Here is a 14953-nt window from a genome sequence, read left to right on the forward strand (position 1 = left end):
CCAATATTTATGATATATATTTATCTTTTAAGTAATTATATTAATTCATTATTTTAATATGGAGGGATTAGTATAAAATAATATTAACAGCCCGACTTTTATTGAAATAACTATTAGTTATCATGGATGTGATATATCCATTATATTATCTTAATATTAATAATCCATATTTTTTTGGATTGGGTAGTACACTTAATATATAAGTAAAATATAAATTTAAATGTTTAAACTTTTGTTAAATAAATTCATTTAGAGCTAATTTAGAAATTTTTAATAAATTACGAAAATATGCTTACTAATTTAACAAAATATATTTAAAAAATTAAAAAAAATTATTACATTTAATAAATTCGAATATGTATTCCTAATTAACTTTTTTATGAGATCGACATTTAAAGAATATATATTTAAGGTTTATAGCTCTTACAATTATAGAAGTTTTACCTTTCCTTTAATTATCAATTTTAGTCCCTATAAATATTTATTGAATATCTTTCGGTCTTTATAATATATAGTTATATATATTATATATATATATATATATAACTTTAATATCATCTATATCTTATTTATAATGTAATAGGGATAAAAAAAATTAGTAATAACCTCTATAAAGACTAAATGAGATTATTTGTAGATATGTAAATATAAAGACTAAAAATAATGTGTTTAACTAAAAAGGAACAAATGAGTAGATTTATCTGTATTTAATTTAATTTAATTTTCAACCATGAAACATATTAAAGCATTAAGTACATTGTAATCTATCTCATTATTATTATTAAAAGAATTGGATAACTATTAGTACAAATGCATTGAATTGAATTATATAAAAATCATTAACTAATATCTTAAACTAAGACTAACTAGGGATGTAAAGGGTGGGTTCTTATCCGAAGTTAAAATTCATTACCATTATCATATTTAAAGTAAAAATTTGTTTTCATTCTCACCCATATACTTAATGGATTTTTTTTTCTCATCCTCATCTCTAATGGAGAACAAATATACTAGTATTTGAACATGTATCTACCATTTTACTATTCTAAATATTAATTAAATTATTTTTATTAAAACATAAAAGATCACAACAACAAAAACATTTTAATATCAAAATGATGCACATATTATTTTTTCCAATATCAAATATTAAATTATAATTGTATAAATAAATATCAAATGAGAGCATTAATTAATAATTGAATAAAGATCAAATAATTTTAGAAAATAGTAAATATGATCAAATGTATGACTGGAGAATTAGTTATGAAACCAAGGACCAAACAAAAGTTAATGAGTTTTGTAGGTTACCTAACAAACTAAATATGTTAGTAAATTAAAATGCCGACACGTATGAGAATGAAGATGAGTATGGAGATACGAATGAGGTAGATATGTACATATTTATTCTCATTCTCATACCTAATTTAAAAAATCGGATATTACACATACTCATATCTAGTTAATGTAAAGATTCATCGTAAAAATCAAAATAAATTCGGACAATACCTACATAAACAGACTCATTTATCATCCTTAAGAGTGAGACCAAGAAAAAAAAAATTAAAAGAAAACACCAAAAGGGTTCATTTCACCATTAGACCATCCTTAGTTTATTTTCTTAATGTTCCCTTTGTTTGGTCCATATACTCCATGCATCATTATTATCATTATGAACCCCACTTTTTAGTGTAAATCTCATGTTGAAAATTGTATATCAACTAGAAATTAAGTCAATTTACAGTGTATAAGTTAAATAATCATCACTTTATAAATCGGTTTTGTAAGAATAAGTTAGACTTTAACTAACTTCTTAATATCTCTTATCTCTTTGGAAGAAGAACCACAAACCCTTTATTTTGTTCAAACCTTTTAAAGTCAAAACCAAGTACATACCTTGAAAATCTAAGGCAATACGCCTATGATGTAATTGTTGGCAATGTTACCAACACCCTTAACCTAATCAACCACTTCATTGCAAAGAGTAATCCACATACTTAAGTTTTAATCATAAACATTAGCTTTAGCTTTTCTCTCTCATGTTCCCCACTGATATCTAACATGGTATTTAAAGCTCTTTTTCTTTTCCTTCTCACATGTCTTCCGCCACCTCCACACTCTCCATGACTTCTTCATCTTCCTCCTCCTCCTCTTCTTCTTCCTTTTCCCTCCATTTCTTCACCACACCGATCTCTCTCAAATTGTCCAAAGAAATTTTTTTGTTGTGGAAGCAACAAGTTCTTATCACAATAGACGACTTACTTATGTCCAAATTTCTTGATGGGTCTCAGGTTCCTCCTTCTCTTATTCATGTTGTTGATGGTTCTTTCACATGCAGTAATCATGCATTTACCGCATACAACCAACAAGATAGTTTTCTCTAATAATTTGGGCGTTGTTCTCCTTAATGTTAATCCTTTCATGCACTCTCTAACACTTTGAGTTAGATCTTCACTTTGTTAGAGATAGTGTCCAAACCCAACAAGTTCAGCTCCTTCACATTCTAGCATGTTATCAAGTTGTTGATTTACTCACTAAACATGTGTCAAGAGCCACTTTTCTTCGGGTTCGAAATAAACTCAAGGTTGTTCCTGGTCCAACCATGAGTTTACGAAGGGGTGTTAGACTGTTACTGCATACTCTATGTAACGACCCTCACTACAAAAAAAAAATCACTTTTAGCGACTACCAAATTCGGTCGCTAAAAACACTATAATTGGTCGCTAAACATATCTGCGACCGAAACGGCCACCAAATAAAGATGGAAGCGAAAACCCTAGTCACAAAACATTTAGCGACCGAATTATAAAGTGGTCGCAAATTTGCAACTGAAATTTCGGTGGCTAAATCAGTCGCAGAAAATTTGGTCACCAAAATATAGTAACCAAATTAGTGATCACTATTTTCGGTGGCTAAATCGGTGGCTGAAATAGAAGGTGATAGCGACCACCATTTCCGGTCCCTAATAAATAAATAAAAAATTAATTAAAAAAAACTTGTAGTTACTAATTCAGTGACTGAATGGAGACCCTTATAGCGACTGATTTAAGTTCGGTGACTAAATGAAGACCCTTATAGCGACCAATTTGATTTCAGTGGCTAAATATTTCTTTTAATTACAGCGATTGATTGTGTTTTGATCGCTAAGCAGCTTTATAGATATAGTCACCAAATCAGTTTCAGTGGCTATTTTTATATTTATTATTAATACCTATTTAAAAATGATATTTTTTTATATGTAATATTGTCTCTTGCCAGTTTCAAATTATATAATAGAATATTTTCTATATTGTGATAAAATGGTAAAATTGTTATTCATTTAGTTTAGACGAGAAACCAAAAAATAGAGGTATTACTTAAAAAAATAATCAATTTTTTATGGTTTTCTAAAGTGACAAATACTAATACAAACTAAAGTCAAATAATAAGAAACATATAGAAATATTGAAAATTGGTAATGAGAAGTATGTTCGCCTTCCAAGCAATGCAACTTTTCCAGGCTTGATATCCCATGTTGTGATGCTGTAAAGAAATCCATTCTGAAAAACAAAATATTAAAAAAAAAATATCAGAGTTATTATGGTTTGTGTTTCAGAACTTAAGAGTCTGCTCCTTGTGAAATGACTTTCATTATTGTCAATTGGTCAATTTATTTTATTTGGAATTATTATTTAGTGACATGTTTAGTGTGTACAAAAGATACAATTTGGTTTTTCCAGACTGAATGGGTGTTACCAGACTAATAAAAAGTAACAAATCATTAAGGAAACCACCTAAATTTTATCCCATAAATTAATGTACCCCAACCTCCTCTTTTAGTGCAGGACCCTTAACTAATTGTTCCCGTTATTTTTAGCTAATGTAATAAAAACGACAATTGTCAACCTAATCTAGGAAAACGAAGACATGTCAAATAAATAATTATTAAATCACTTCAATCATCCACGTCAAAATACCCACGTAGGTAATTAAGAGCATCTTTAGACATCTTTCATTTAATTTTTCTCTAAATCTAGATTTCAATTTAAAAAATTAAGTAACATTTTCTTGGTTCTATATTGCTCTGTTAATCTTTAAGTTCATTCCACCACATCTTAGTTCAATAGGCAGTCGTTATGATAATATACACTATATTATTTTAATAAAGTTCAAGGGATTATAATTTAGAATAAGGAGATATTTTGTTTCATAAATTAGAACTTTTGTTTATATTCTACCCAATGATCAATAAATCCATCAAATTGACAGCACGTGATGTTATGTAACTAACTAGTAATGTTATGCAATTTGAATTGATGTTAAACAAGGTGATATAAATCTGAGATGACAGACTCAAGTAAAAAATTATTAACATGCACCATAAAATATAAAAAAATCTATGAAATCTAGCTAAAATATCACCCTAACAGCAACAGAGAGATTGAAGACAAATATCTCCAGTTCCAAATCATCCTTTTGTTCAAACATTACAAGAAAAACTCAAATTACATACAGCCAAAATCCGTATATAATACACAAAATCCGTATGTAAAACATAGTTACATACTGATTACATACGGACAAAAATCTGTATGTAAAACTGTCGTAGGTAATTCTTACATATGGATTTTGGATCCGTATGTAATTACATACGGATAAATCCGTATGTAAAATCCGTATGTAATTAACGGACAAACTTACATACGGATAAATTTGTATGTAACATTCTACACATCAGTATCAGTTTTTGTATTTGGAAGCACCCTATATTTTTTGTATTTAGAAGCACCCCATATTCTACACCTGCATATATTCATCAACATTTCAGTACATTCCAGTTTTTAGAAGACAAATATTCATCACATTCAAAGTTGTCCATACATACAATCATGGTTGTCAAACTCGCGAGTCTACGTAGACTCGTGGGAGCTCCGTAGACTCGTAAGAGTCTACTTTCATATTAAAATAAATAGTGTAAATAACTACATTTAGTCCTGAATGAGAATTAATAATATACCAAATCATCTAACTTCAAAGTCTCAAATAAAGAAGGTCATACTAATACTACAAAAGTTAAATTGTTCAATTCAAGTCATAGAAATTAAATAATTAGAAATTCAAATTTCTATGTCCAATCCTCTAATGATATCATCTCCTCCATCATCTCCATCATCATCTCCATCATCATCTTCATCATCATCTCCATCTTCATCCACATTGACATCAAAAGTCAAATTTTCAAGATCAAATGCATCTAGAGTTGGAACTGTTATTGCCGGATTTAAGTGAACATTTGCATCTTGAACTTGATCAATCTCATCAATATTATCTCCCTCTTCAGTTATCCATTCATCATCTGATTGAATATCATCAAAGGGAAGAGCAACTGTTTTTCTAATTTGCTTATTACTCAACTTCAAGTTGTACATGACATACACCAAATCATTCATCTTTTTCTGATGCAAACGGTTTCTTCTCTTTGTATGAACTTATATTAAATAGGAAATTTAGTAACTAACCATATAAAACTAAATAAAGAAATCATAAATAACTTCAATTACCATATAAAACTTCAATTTCGCTCACATCCAGAAGAGCTACAAGTCAAGCTTAGAATTCGGATAACAAACCTCTTCAACTCTAGAGTTCTATACCCAAACATCTCCCACCATTCTCCAGGAAATATTGTTTTTCTACTTTCCTTTGCATCATCCATTGCAAAGGCTCCTCTACCAAAATGATACTCAACAAGTTGCACATTAATTATCCTTCTTTCAGCAGCATCCTTAACCAATCTTCTCATGGATGTATACAAGCCTTCTTTCACCTCAGGATCGTCAGATCTAAACTCAGGTTCATAATGGAATTGGGGATTGAGATAGTATGCAGCTGCATGCAGAGGCCTATGAAGTTGATTATCGCATCAATTATTTTCCAAACTTCTTCATAGCTACATACATTCATTCAATAGTAATCAATACCAACCAACCAACTATCATATAAGTAATAGAAGAAGAAGGAGTAATTAAATTTTTAAAGAGAAAAGCTATAAAATTTTTACCTTTTCTTAATATGATTAAAATTGTTCTTAATCTTCTCCTTTGCACGATCCATCTCTTCATATATGAAACCCATTGCAGGTTTTGCATCTGAATCCACCAATCTTAGGACCACCATAAGAGGGGCAGCAACTTTGAGGCACGTGGAGATATTCTTCCAAAATCGGTTGTCTAATATCATATTTTCAACCTTTTTCCCCTATTGTGAAGTTCCAAATTTACTTGTTTTCCATTCTTCATAACTGAACATGGTCAATAATGAGGCTTTCAGTTCATGAAGACAACCTAGAGTTAAATAAGCGGTGGCAAATCTAGTTACACTCAGTCTTATCAAGTCTCTTTCTTTTGTGAACTTCTTCAACATGCTAATTAGCATTGATCTGCCATAAATATAAGTGATGATCTTTCTTCCTTTCTTGATAGTAAGCTCATGGACCTTCAACTTCTTTTCAAAATCTTCAAAAATCAAATCAATGCAGTGGGCAGCACATGGGGTCCAATACAAATGCTCCCTTTTTTGCATCAACAACTCTCCAGCTGCCTTGAAATTTGCAGCATTACCAGTCACCACTTGCACCACATTTTCTTCTCCAACTAATTCAACAACGTCATCCAGCATCTTAAAAACTTTATCTACAGTTTTTTATATGTCTGAGGTGTCCAATGAATACATAAAAACAGTCCCTTTAGGACTATTTACCAAGAAGTTGCAAATATAACACCTCTTTTTATCTGTCCACCCATCAGACATGATTGTGCAACCTATTTTCTTCCACTCTTCCTTGTATTCTTGAAGCACTAAATCAGTTTTGTCAATTGCTTGCTTCAATAGTTTTTCTCTAATATCATGATAAGATGGGGGTTTATATCCAGCTCCATATTTTCCAATCATTTCACACATCTTTGTAAAAGCTGGATTTTTAATTACATTAAACGGAATGGCACTTGTGTAAAAAAATTCAGCAACTTGAGCATCCACTTCTTCTTTATAACCTTTCTTCATCATTTGATTTACGGTAGCTTGAACTGCCCCCTACTACCAACTTTTTCTTTTCCTTTAGAACCAAATATATGTTGTCTTTCTTCAAGCCCCTCACATCCTTGGTTTTCATCAATTATATTTAACTTTCTTTTTTTTCAAAGAGGCTTGCTTAACTTCTGCAATAATTTTTATCATTAAATCTCTTATTTCTTCTGGAACAGAACAACAAGGTTCAGAGTCCTCCCTAGTTCCAGCAAGATGATGTTTGAACCTAAATATTCCTCCACTCACAGTCTTTGAACAATAACTACACTTCACTTTTTTACCATTTCCATTAATATCTATCTCATGCTTCCATCCAACATCAGTTCTATTTCCTGGAGCATTTTTACTTCTATTAGAAGATGCAGTTCTATTGAGCTCACTTGAATTTGATCCACTCCCAGACATTTCTTAACAAAAATATTTCTCCTCCAAATTCAATTTCTGTCAAAAAAACAAAAGTGCAGGGCAATCAGCAACTATTCTCAATTAAAAAACAGTTCATTCTGCAACCAATGACAAAAAAAACAGAACCCTAATAATCCCTTCCCTTTCCTACCCTAATTTCACACCACCCAACTCTAACCTTATATGATGAGCAGCAACAAACCACAAGTCCGACGAACACTCTGACGCGACCACCGCAACGCACCACCGCGACACCCCACCTGTAACAACCCATGAGTCCGACGAACACTCCGACGCGACTACCGCAACGCACCACCGCGACGCCCCACCTGTAGCAACGCGACGCCACCACCTGCAGCAACTTGCGACGCGACCACCCCCTACAGCAACCTGTAGCAACTCGCGACGCGACCACCACCACTGCAACTCACAACTCAATCTATCACTGCCAGACTCCACAGAACAGAACGGAAACACAAAACGAAACGCAAAAACCTAAGTTTTTTTATTTCATTCAGGCCCTCCATTCAAAACGACACAGTTTTGTTTTTTTTAAAAAAAACCCAACTGGACTCGCCAACTCGGACCAGAGTCGCGAGTCCACACCGAGTCTACCGATTCCACACCGAGTCTACCGATTCCACACCGAGTCCACCGAGTTTACCTCAAAACTGAGTCTGCTACCGAGTTAACTCGGTAAGGCAAAGTGGAAACGTGAACTCGGACGAGTCAACGAGTTGACTCGCGAGTTTGACAATCATGCATACAATACTTACTATTTCCAAATATCTAAAATTTATTTTCTTTAAAACAAAGTTCTAGAGAAACTAATAATTATTATAATCTTCACCAGGTGAATTTGTTGTTCATCATGATTACTATGATGTTGCACTTCATTTGACTGCTGATTCGGTTGAGTTGGTGGCGGGGTATTTGGGTGCTGAAAAAACTGTTGTGCTGTAGCTGCTGCCTCAGGTGGTAGATATTGCATCATAAAATTTTGAAAGTTTTGAAACTTTGCATCCATGCGTTCAATATGCTGCCTAAGTTCAACAATTTCTTATGAATCAGCCTTCTTATTACTAGAAGATGGTTGTGTTTCTTGTAGGTAACGACTAACACAATCGTCCTGACAATCAACACGTCCAACCCCATATACTCGTCCCTTGTACCTTCCACCTACAGTTTCTAACCAACAACGGCTTCTCAATCTTTCCTCCTCAACAGGATCTAATGGAGTAGATATTGAGGTAGATTGTGACTCAGATAAGGCTTGAGACAATCTACTTTCAAAATCTTCCTACTAAAATGAAAAATATTTTTTATCATACTAATTAATGTATATGAAAAAAAAGTTTAAAATAACTAACATGAGTCCGCCTTGATCTATCATCAACAAAATCTCCAGTGCTCTTTCATATATGTGTTTGTTGAAACACTTCATCAACATGGACCGAGCAGCCAAGCTCCTCTGTGTATAAAGAAAACATTTCATAAATTAAGAAGATAATAATTAATCAAAAATTAATATAAAAAAATTATATGGAAATCATACCATATGAATAGCGTGTTAATAAACACTAATAGATCCTCCAGTGTGCAAACATCCACCTTTTTCAGACAAACGATTCTTTTTAGTTGTATCACATTTAGATCGATACACAGACATGTTCCACTGTTCAAGAAGGTTGTTCCAAACATTATTGCCAATCCATTCTGGTCGTTTACCTTCTTGGCTAGCATCTTTAAACATTTGTGAAAAGGTGTGAGAAGCTTTTGTATGGAAATTTTTCTTAACTTTTTCCTCGTCCTCAACCTTCCATGTGACCTTCCTCTGCAAAACAAAAAGAATCATCAATCCAAATTGTAAAATATAAAAATTTTAAAGGGAATAAAAAAACAAGTACCTTAAAACGTTGAAAAAATATATCTCGTTCACCCTTTGGGATTGCCCCCCATGTTGGCCATGGCTCACCAAATTGTTGCTTGATGCTGGCAGTGATGGCCTTTGATACAATTTTTTATGGATAAAACCTAAATACCTAAACAAAGTTAGTCAAAATTATAAGACAATAATAATAAATTATATAAATTTAATTTTGTTATATTCTTACCCTCCCCCAATAGGCTAAATCAGAGGGCGATCACCAACTGAGAAGACCTCGTCCTCTAAGTTATTCGCTGCAGAAGCTGAGTGCATCCCTCCAAGATTTGTATATGGGATGGTGTAATATCTGGTGGGGTTGATGCATTATAACCAACACGTGGAGATGGTGTTGATGCAATAGCATCTTGTACTGGTGGGGTGGATTGGGTAGCATCTGCTACTGGTGGGGTAGATCCATGAACTGAAGAAGAAATAGGTGTATTGGGTTGACTGGATGATGAATTTTGGTTGTTAAATCGTGATAACAATTTTATGACATTTTTTTCCCTTTTTTTGTTGTTACTCGGTGATGGTTGATCAGAATCTCTGGATGACATCTATATATATGGCATGAAATGATAATGAAGGTTATATAAGTTTATCAATGAAGAAGAATATGCCGAATATAGTTTAATAAAAAAATTGAAATAAACATGTACAAATTTCATCAGCAAACATAAACCTCAAATTAATTGGAGTAATAAACAGTATGTTAACAACAACAATACAATACTAGTTCCTACAATAAATATTATTTGTTAACATTAGCTTCCTAAGTCTATTCAGAGCTAGAGATGTTAAAGTCATCTCCATATTCATCTTCACTTTCTCCCTCTTCATTGTCTTCTTCCCATTCATTTGTTTCTTCATCTATCTGATATTGAAATGATGATGCATTGTTTATGTCAACTTCTTCAAGCTCAGCCTCTAAATCTTGTAATCCTGAAACCCTTTGAACTTCAATGACTTCATTAACATGTGACATTTCATCCACTTGATATGGCACTTCAACTTCTACATCATCAGAATCTATACTACCTCTGGGCTTCGTTTTGATTGCAACACACCAACCACATTTGTCTCTGCGTGATGTTGGATATGGTACATAATAAACTTGTCAAACATTATGTGCAATGATAAAAGGATCAAATGGCACATATCTTCTATCCATTCGAATATCCACATTAATAACTTACATACGGAAATATCCGTACGTAATAATTTTTATTATTTTTTATTTAATTTTAAAATCAGTTACATACGGAAAACATTCGTATGTAACACTTTTGTTTTTAAATAAAATTATAAATAACTTACATACGGATTGGGTCTGTATGTAATGTTTCCCGCTTCTTGGCGCCAAAGTTACATACGGATTTTATCCGTATGTAACGACATTTTGCTTACATACGGAAAAATCCGTATGTAATGTTTATTTACATGCGACATTTTATCCGTATGCAATCCCACTTTACATACGAATTTTTATCCGTATGTAATAATCTGTATGTAATTTGAGTTTTTCTTGTAGTGAAAGTTGTTTGAGAATCCAAACTACCTGATGAATGTAAACACTCTACTACTATTAGATATATCTCCCCAATAAAAAGTTTAAAAGCAAAAGCTATTGTTATGCTCTGAATATAGGACACTGTCAATACAACTTTATCAACCATTAAATTTATCTAATTGAGCCAAGTGGACTAGGAGAAACCCGTTATAGAAAGACAAAATAATTCCAATCAATGATAATATATCAAATATAAAAAGTTTGGTTTTCTTACAATGCAACATCAATTATAATAAACTTCTAAACAATCTCTATCAAACAATATAGAATCATAAATAACAGTTTCAGTTCATTTAAGAATAACCACTATTTGATTTAAAACTAAGTTCAAAATTCAGAGGAAATATTTTCAGCAACATAGCATTTCTTCATACTCTACTCATTAAAATAGAATATACCATCCTGGGAAGCAAGATTGTTTCTTGATTCTGCAAGCAAAAGCTCAACTTCCATTACTTCATCTTGAAGAGCAGGTACATATGATTCATCCACCTGAACCTAGAGAAATTTAAAACAGAGATATCAACAAGTGATACGTTTTATGCAAACCACTTTGCTACTTTGTTTATTTAAATAGTAAAGAGAATTATGAAATAATGAAGTAAATTCATGAATGCGTTCACAGAGAAATAACCTTAAAATCCAACAAAATGCTTTAACATCCAAGTTGAAAAAAAATTACAGATGCAAAAGAAAAAGGCATGGATGAGGATTGATCACCCTCTCAGAGAATCGACTTCTTCCCGTGTTGAAGTATCAAGTGTTAAGCAATTCTTCATAGTGGATCATCGATTGAACTTTGAGGATAAAATCATGGCCCGCTCCAACTACATTACCACTAAATTAAAATTATGAAAGCTTCACAACTTAGTGCTATTGGTGGGTTCTCAATACTAATTATCTTACCCCCGTTGCCTTCGACTTCTTCGTTCCCTCCTCGCCGCCATTCCACCTGTCTCCCTCGCTGCTTTCCTTGTGCCGCTTCGACGACGACACGTACTCGTCAAAGTACTCCCCATTTCCATGTGCCTTCTTCAAATCCAGCCTTCGCTTCTCCCCGGAATCTGACTCCTTCGACGCCTTCACTTTACCACTCTCCTCCTTGCTCCTCCGATCCTTCGTGTCGGAATCTCGCTTGGAGTCAGAGTGTTCCCTCGCGTCCGAGAACTGTGCTTACTCGATTTGTGCTTCGAACTACGCGGCATCGCGGAGGCGAACCACGGAACAACAAAACCCTAACCGTGGAGTTGAATCGGGAGAAGTGGAGCATGTCGCGAACAGAAACCCTACTAATAAGGGATTGAGTGAGAGAGAATGAAACGGTTGAACCCTAACAGAGAGAGTCATCGCACTGGATCGCAGAGACCGATGTCACTCTCATGTTCAGTGGCTGATTCGGTTGCTAAACTAACTAACATCACTAAAAATTTATTCGGTCGCTTGCAGATTTGAGACTGAGGGTATTCAGTGGCTATTTCAGTCGCAAATTGCGACCACTCATTTTCGATCGCTAAATTCGGTGACTAAATAGTTATTTTCTTGTACTGGATGCATGCTCTACGTAACTACTGTTGGGTTTAATAGTGCCAAAGTTCAAGAGGGGGGGGGGTGAATTGACCTTTTAAAACGTCTTCGCAGAAACAGTGTTTAACCCAGTTTTACAGAAAATAAATCGATTTATGTGAAAATGAACAGATTTATTTCAGCACTGTTTTTCTGTTTGAAACGCTTTTAATTCAGCAAGATTAATCACAAGATTATGCGGTGAGAATTTCCAGCAGCACACACACAAATATCATATTTGAAAAAAACAGTGAATCACAGAAACTGCAAGCTTCAATTTCAAGCAATTGATTAAGGTTCAATTGATAGCATGCTAATTAATTGAGTTACCTTTGCACACAAGCTGTTCCAGTGGACTTTAACAGACTATGAATGTTCTTCTTGATATTAAGCAATTTTCCAGAAATTAAGAACACTTAATCACAGAACAGCAAGCTTCAACTTTTAGCAATTTGTTTAAGGTTCAATTAATGATATTGACAGTTTCTTGATCAGTCTATCACAGTCAATCTGTTCCACTGGTTTTAGCAGATTCTGTATGTTCTTATCAGATTACAACAGCTTTTTCAGAAATAAAGAACAGTATGCACAGTGCCCAGAAAGAACAGATTTATTTTCAATTGAACAGATTTATTTCTTTGCTGTTTTATCAATTATGCAGAAACGAAATTGCAGAGAGAGAGAGAGAATGAACACAAGCAATTATACTGGTTCACTCAACCTGAGCTACATCCAGTCTTCACCAACAACAGGTGGAAATCACTAAAACACAGTACAATCAAGTACACTTCCCACTGTTCTTGAAACCTACAAGAACTTAGGTACTCTTGCTGAAAAAACCTATTTCAGCACTCACACACACATCCACTCTCCAAGAACACCAATCAAGAAGAGGATTCAACCAAACTTTTACAAGTAATAAGAAGTGAAACGACTACACCTGATTGAGGTAACAAAGATCAGCCTTAAACCAGTAGGCAAGATTGCTAGAACAGTAGCTGCACCTCACACCAAGCTTTTGGAACCAAACCAAGAACAAGCACTTTGTGATTTTCGAAATCTTTGAAGAACAAATGCTAATCCTTGAAAACACTTAACTCTCTGCTGTCAAAACTAGTTTTTTGCAAATGTATGAACTGTTTTAATCATTATTAAACTCAGAAAACAAGTTTGCATTTTATAGAAAGCCAGCTTATAACAGATTTTTGAAAAACAGTTAAAGCTGTTATAAAATGAACAGATTGAAAATAAAATGAACAGATTTATTTTCAAAAAGCAGTTAGAGAATCTGTTAAGTGAGGAGATTTAGTCAACCATTCTGGTGCAGAGATAAAACTGAAAACATTTAAGCTTGTCATGGCACCAGAGAGAAAAAGAATCTATTCATTTACAGATGAACAGATTTATTTTTCAAAACGAAAACAGAGAAGGTTTAACTATTTGAAACTCAGTCGTTTTGAAAAGAAGAAGACTTAGTCAAAATTCCTGATGCACAAAATCAAATTTTTACAAGACTTTAGCCAAGGCATCAGTGAACAAAATGAATCTGTTTATTTAGAAAAGAACAGATTTATTTTTATGCAGTAAAACGTGTTTTTGTGTAAAACATGTGAAAAACAGTTTTAGAAAACTTATGCTTGTTCTTAACACATGGCCAGTGGTTATGAGGTGAGTTACTCAGCAAAAAGCTACTCTTAGACAACCTCTAAGCACTAACTAAGACATACTTAAAGCAAAGCACAAAAGCATGGAAAGTACATAAATGTCTTCATCAAACACAACATACAAGTCTTCATCAAACACAATCTTGAAGGGGCAGCAACCATCTTCAACAACTACATGGGTTTATTATATATATTCATTTGCACCTTCTAATACTTAAGTTTTAATCAATACCTAGAGATTTATAAAATATATCGTATCTCAACCAATAAATAAGATTTTTTTTTAACGTTTTCAATAACAAAGTGAATTAAGTTTTGAATTTTTTTTAGAAAATGTATTTACATGTTAGGGAAAGAAAATATCCCATACATATTTAACAAGAAAATGCATATAGGAGATAAAAATAAAATTATAATAAATTTTTATGGATATTATTTTACTAACTTTGTTTCCGTAATTGATTTAAAATATATATATATATATATATATATATATATGTTTTAAGAGATTTTTTTTAAATGAATGCAACATGAATATTTTATTACTAAAATTAAAGTTCTTGTAAATAAAAAAATCATGTTTTATTTTAATATAACAATCATTTCTCTTAAGATTTTTTTTCTTTTTCTCCTATGTCATCTATTACTTTTTTATTAAAGTAAGTGTATTTTTACTCATTCTTCTTTGACTTGGTTTTTACGTCTTTCTATGTACCTATATTTCTATGTATCTATATAGAAGTGCATTACACGTGATGT

The 14953-nt window shown here is 32.8% G+C and overlaps 1 protein-coding gene and 2 pseudogenes across 1 annotated transcript; all 3 read right to left on the minus strand.

The window, feature by feature from the left end:
• Window positions 1–4947: 4947 nt before the first annotated feature.
• Window positions 4948–5467, minus strand: LOC150027852 (uncharacterized). Its single transcript, XM_090301700.1, has one exon. It carries the CDS (start codon window positions 5427–5429, stop codon window positions 5097–5099), a length of 333 nt encoding a protein of 110 aa, XP_090157826.1. The 5' UTR covers window positions 5430–5467; the 3' UTR covers window positions 4948–5096.
• An 84-nt stretch (window positions 5468–5551) lies between these two features.
• LOC137836970 (uncharacterized) lies at window positions 5552–7470 on the minus strand (annotated as a pseudogene).
• A 3-nt stretch (window positions 7471–7473) lies between these two features.
• Window positions 7474–9954, minus strand: LOC150027853 (uncharacterized; annotated as a pseudogene).
• Window positions 9955–14953: the final 4999 nt, after the last annotated feature.

The sequence above is a fragment of the Phaseolus vulgaris genome, chromosome 4, assembly GCF_051622355.1.
Source record: "Phaseolus vulgaris cultivar YP4 chromosome 4, ASM5162235v1, whole genome shotgun sequence".
NCBI lineage: Eukaryota > Viridiplantae > Streptophyta > Magnoliopsida > Fabales > Fabaceae > Phaseolus > Phaseolus vulgaris.

Bases quoted from the DNA above. Each gene is read 5' to 3' on its own strand.
- LOC150027852 (XM_090301700.1), bottom strand. From the start codon at position 5,429: ATGAATGATTTGGTGTATGTCATGTACAACTTGAAGTTGAGTAATAAG.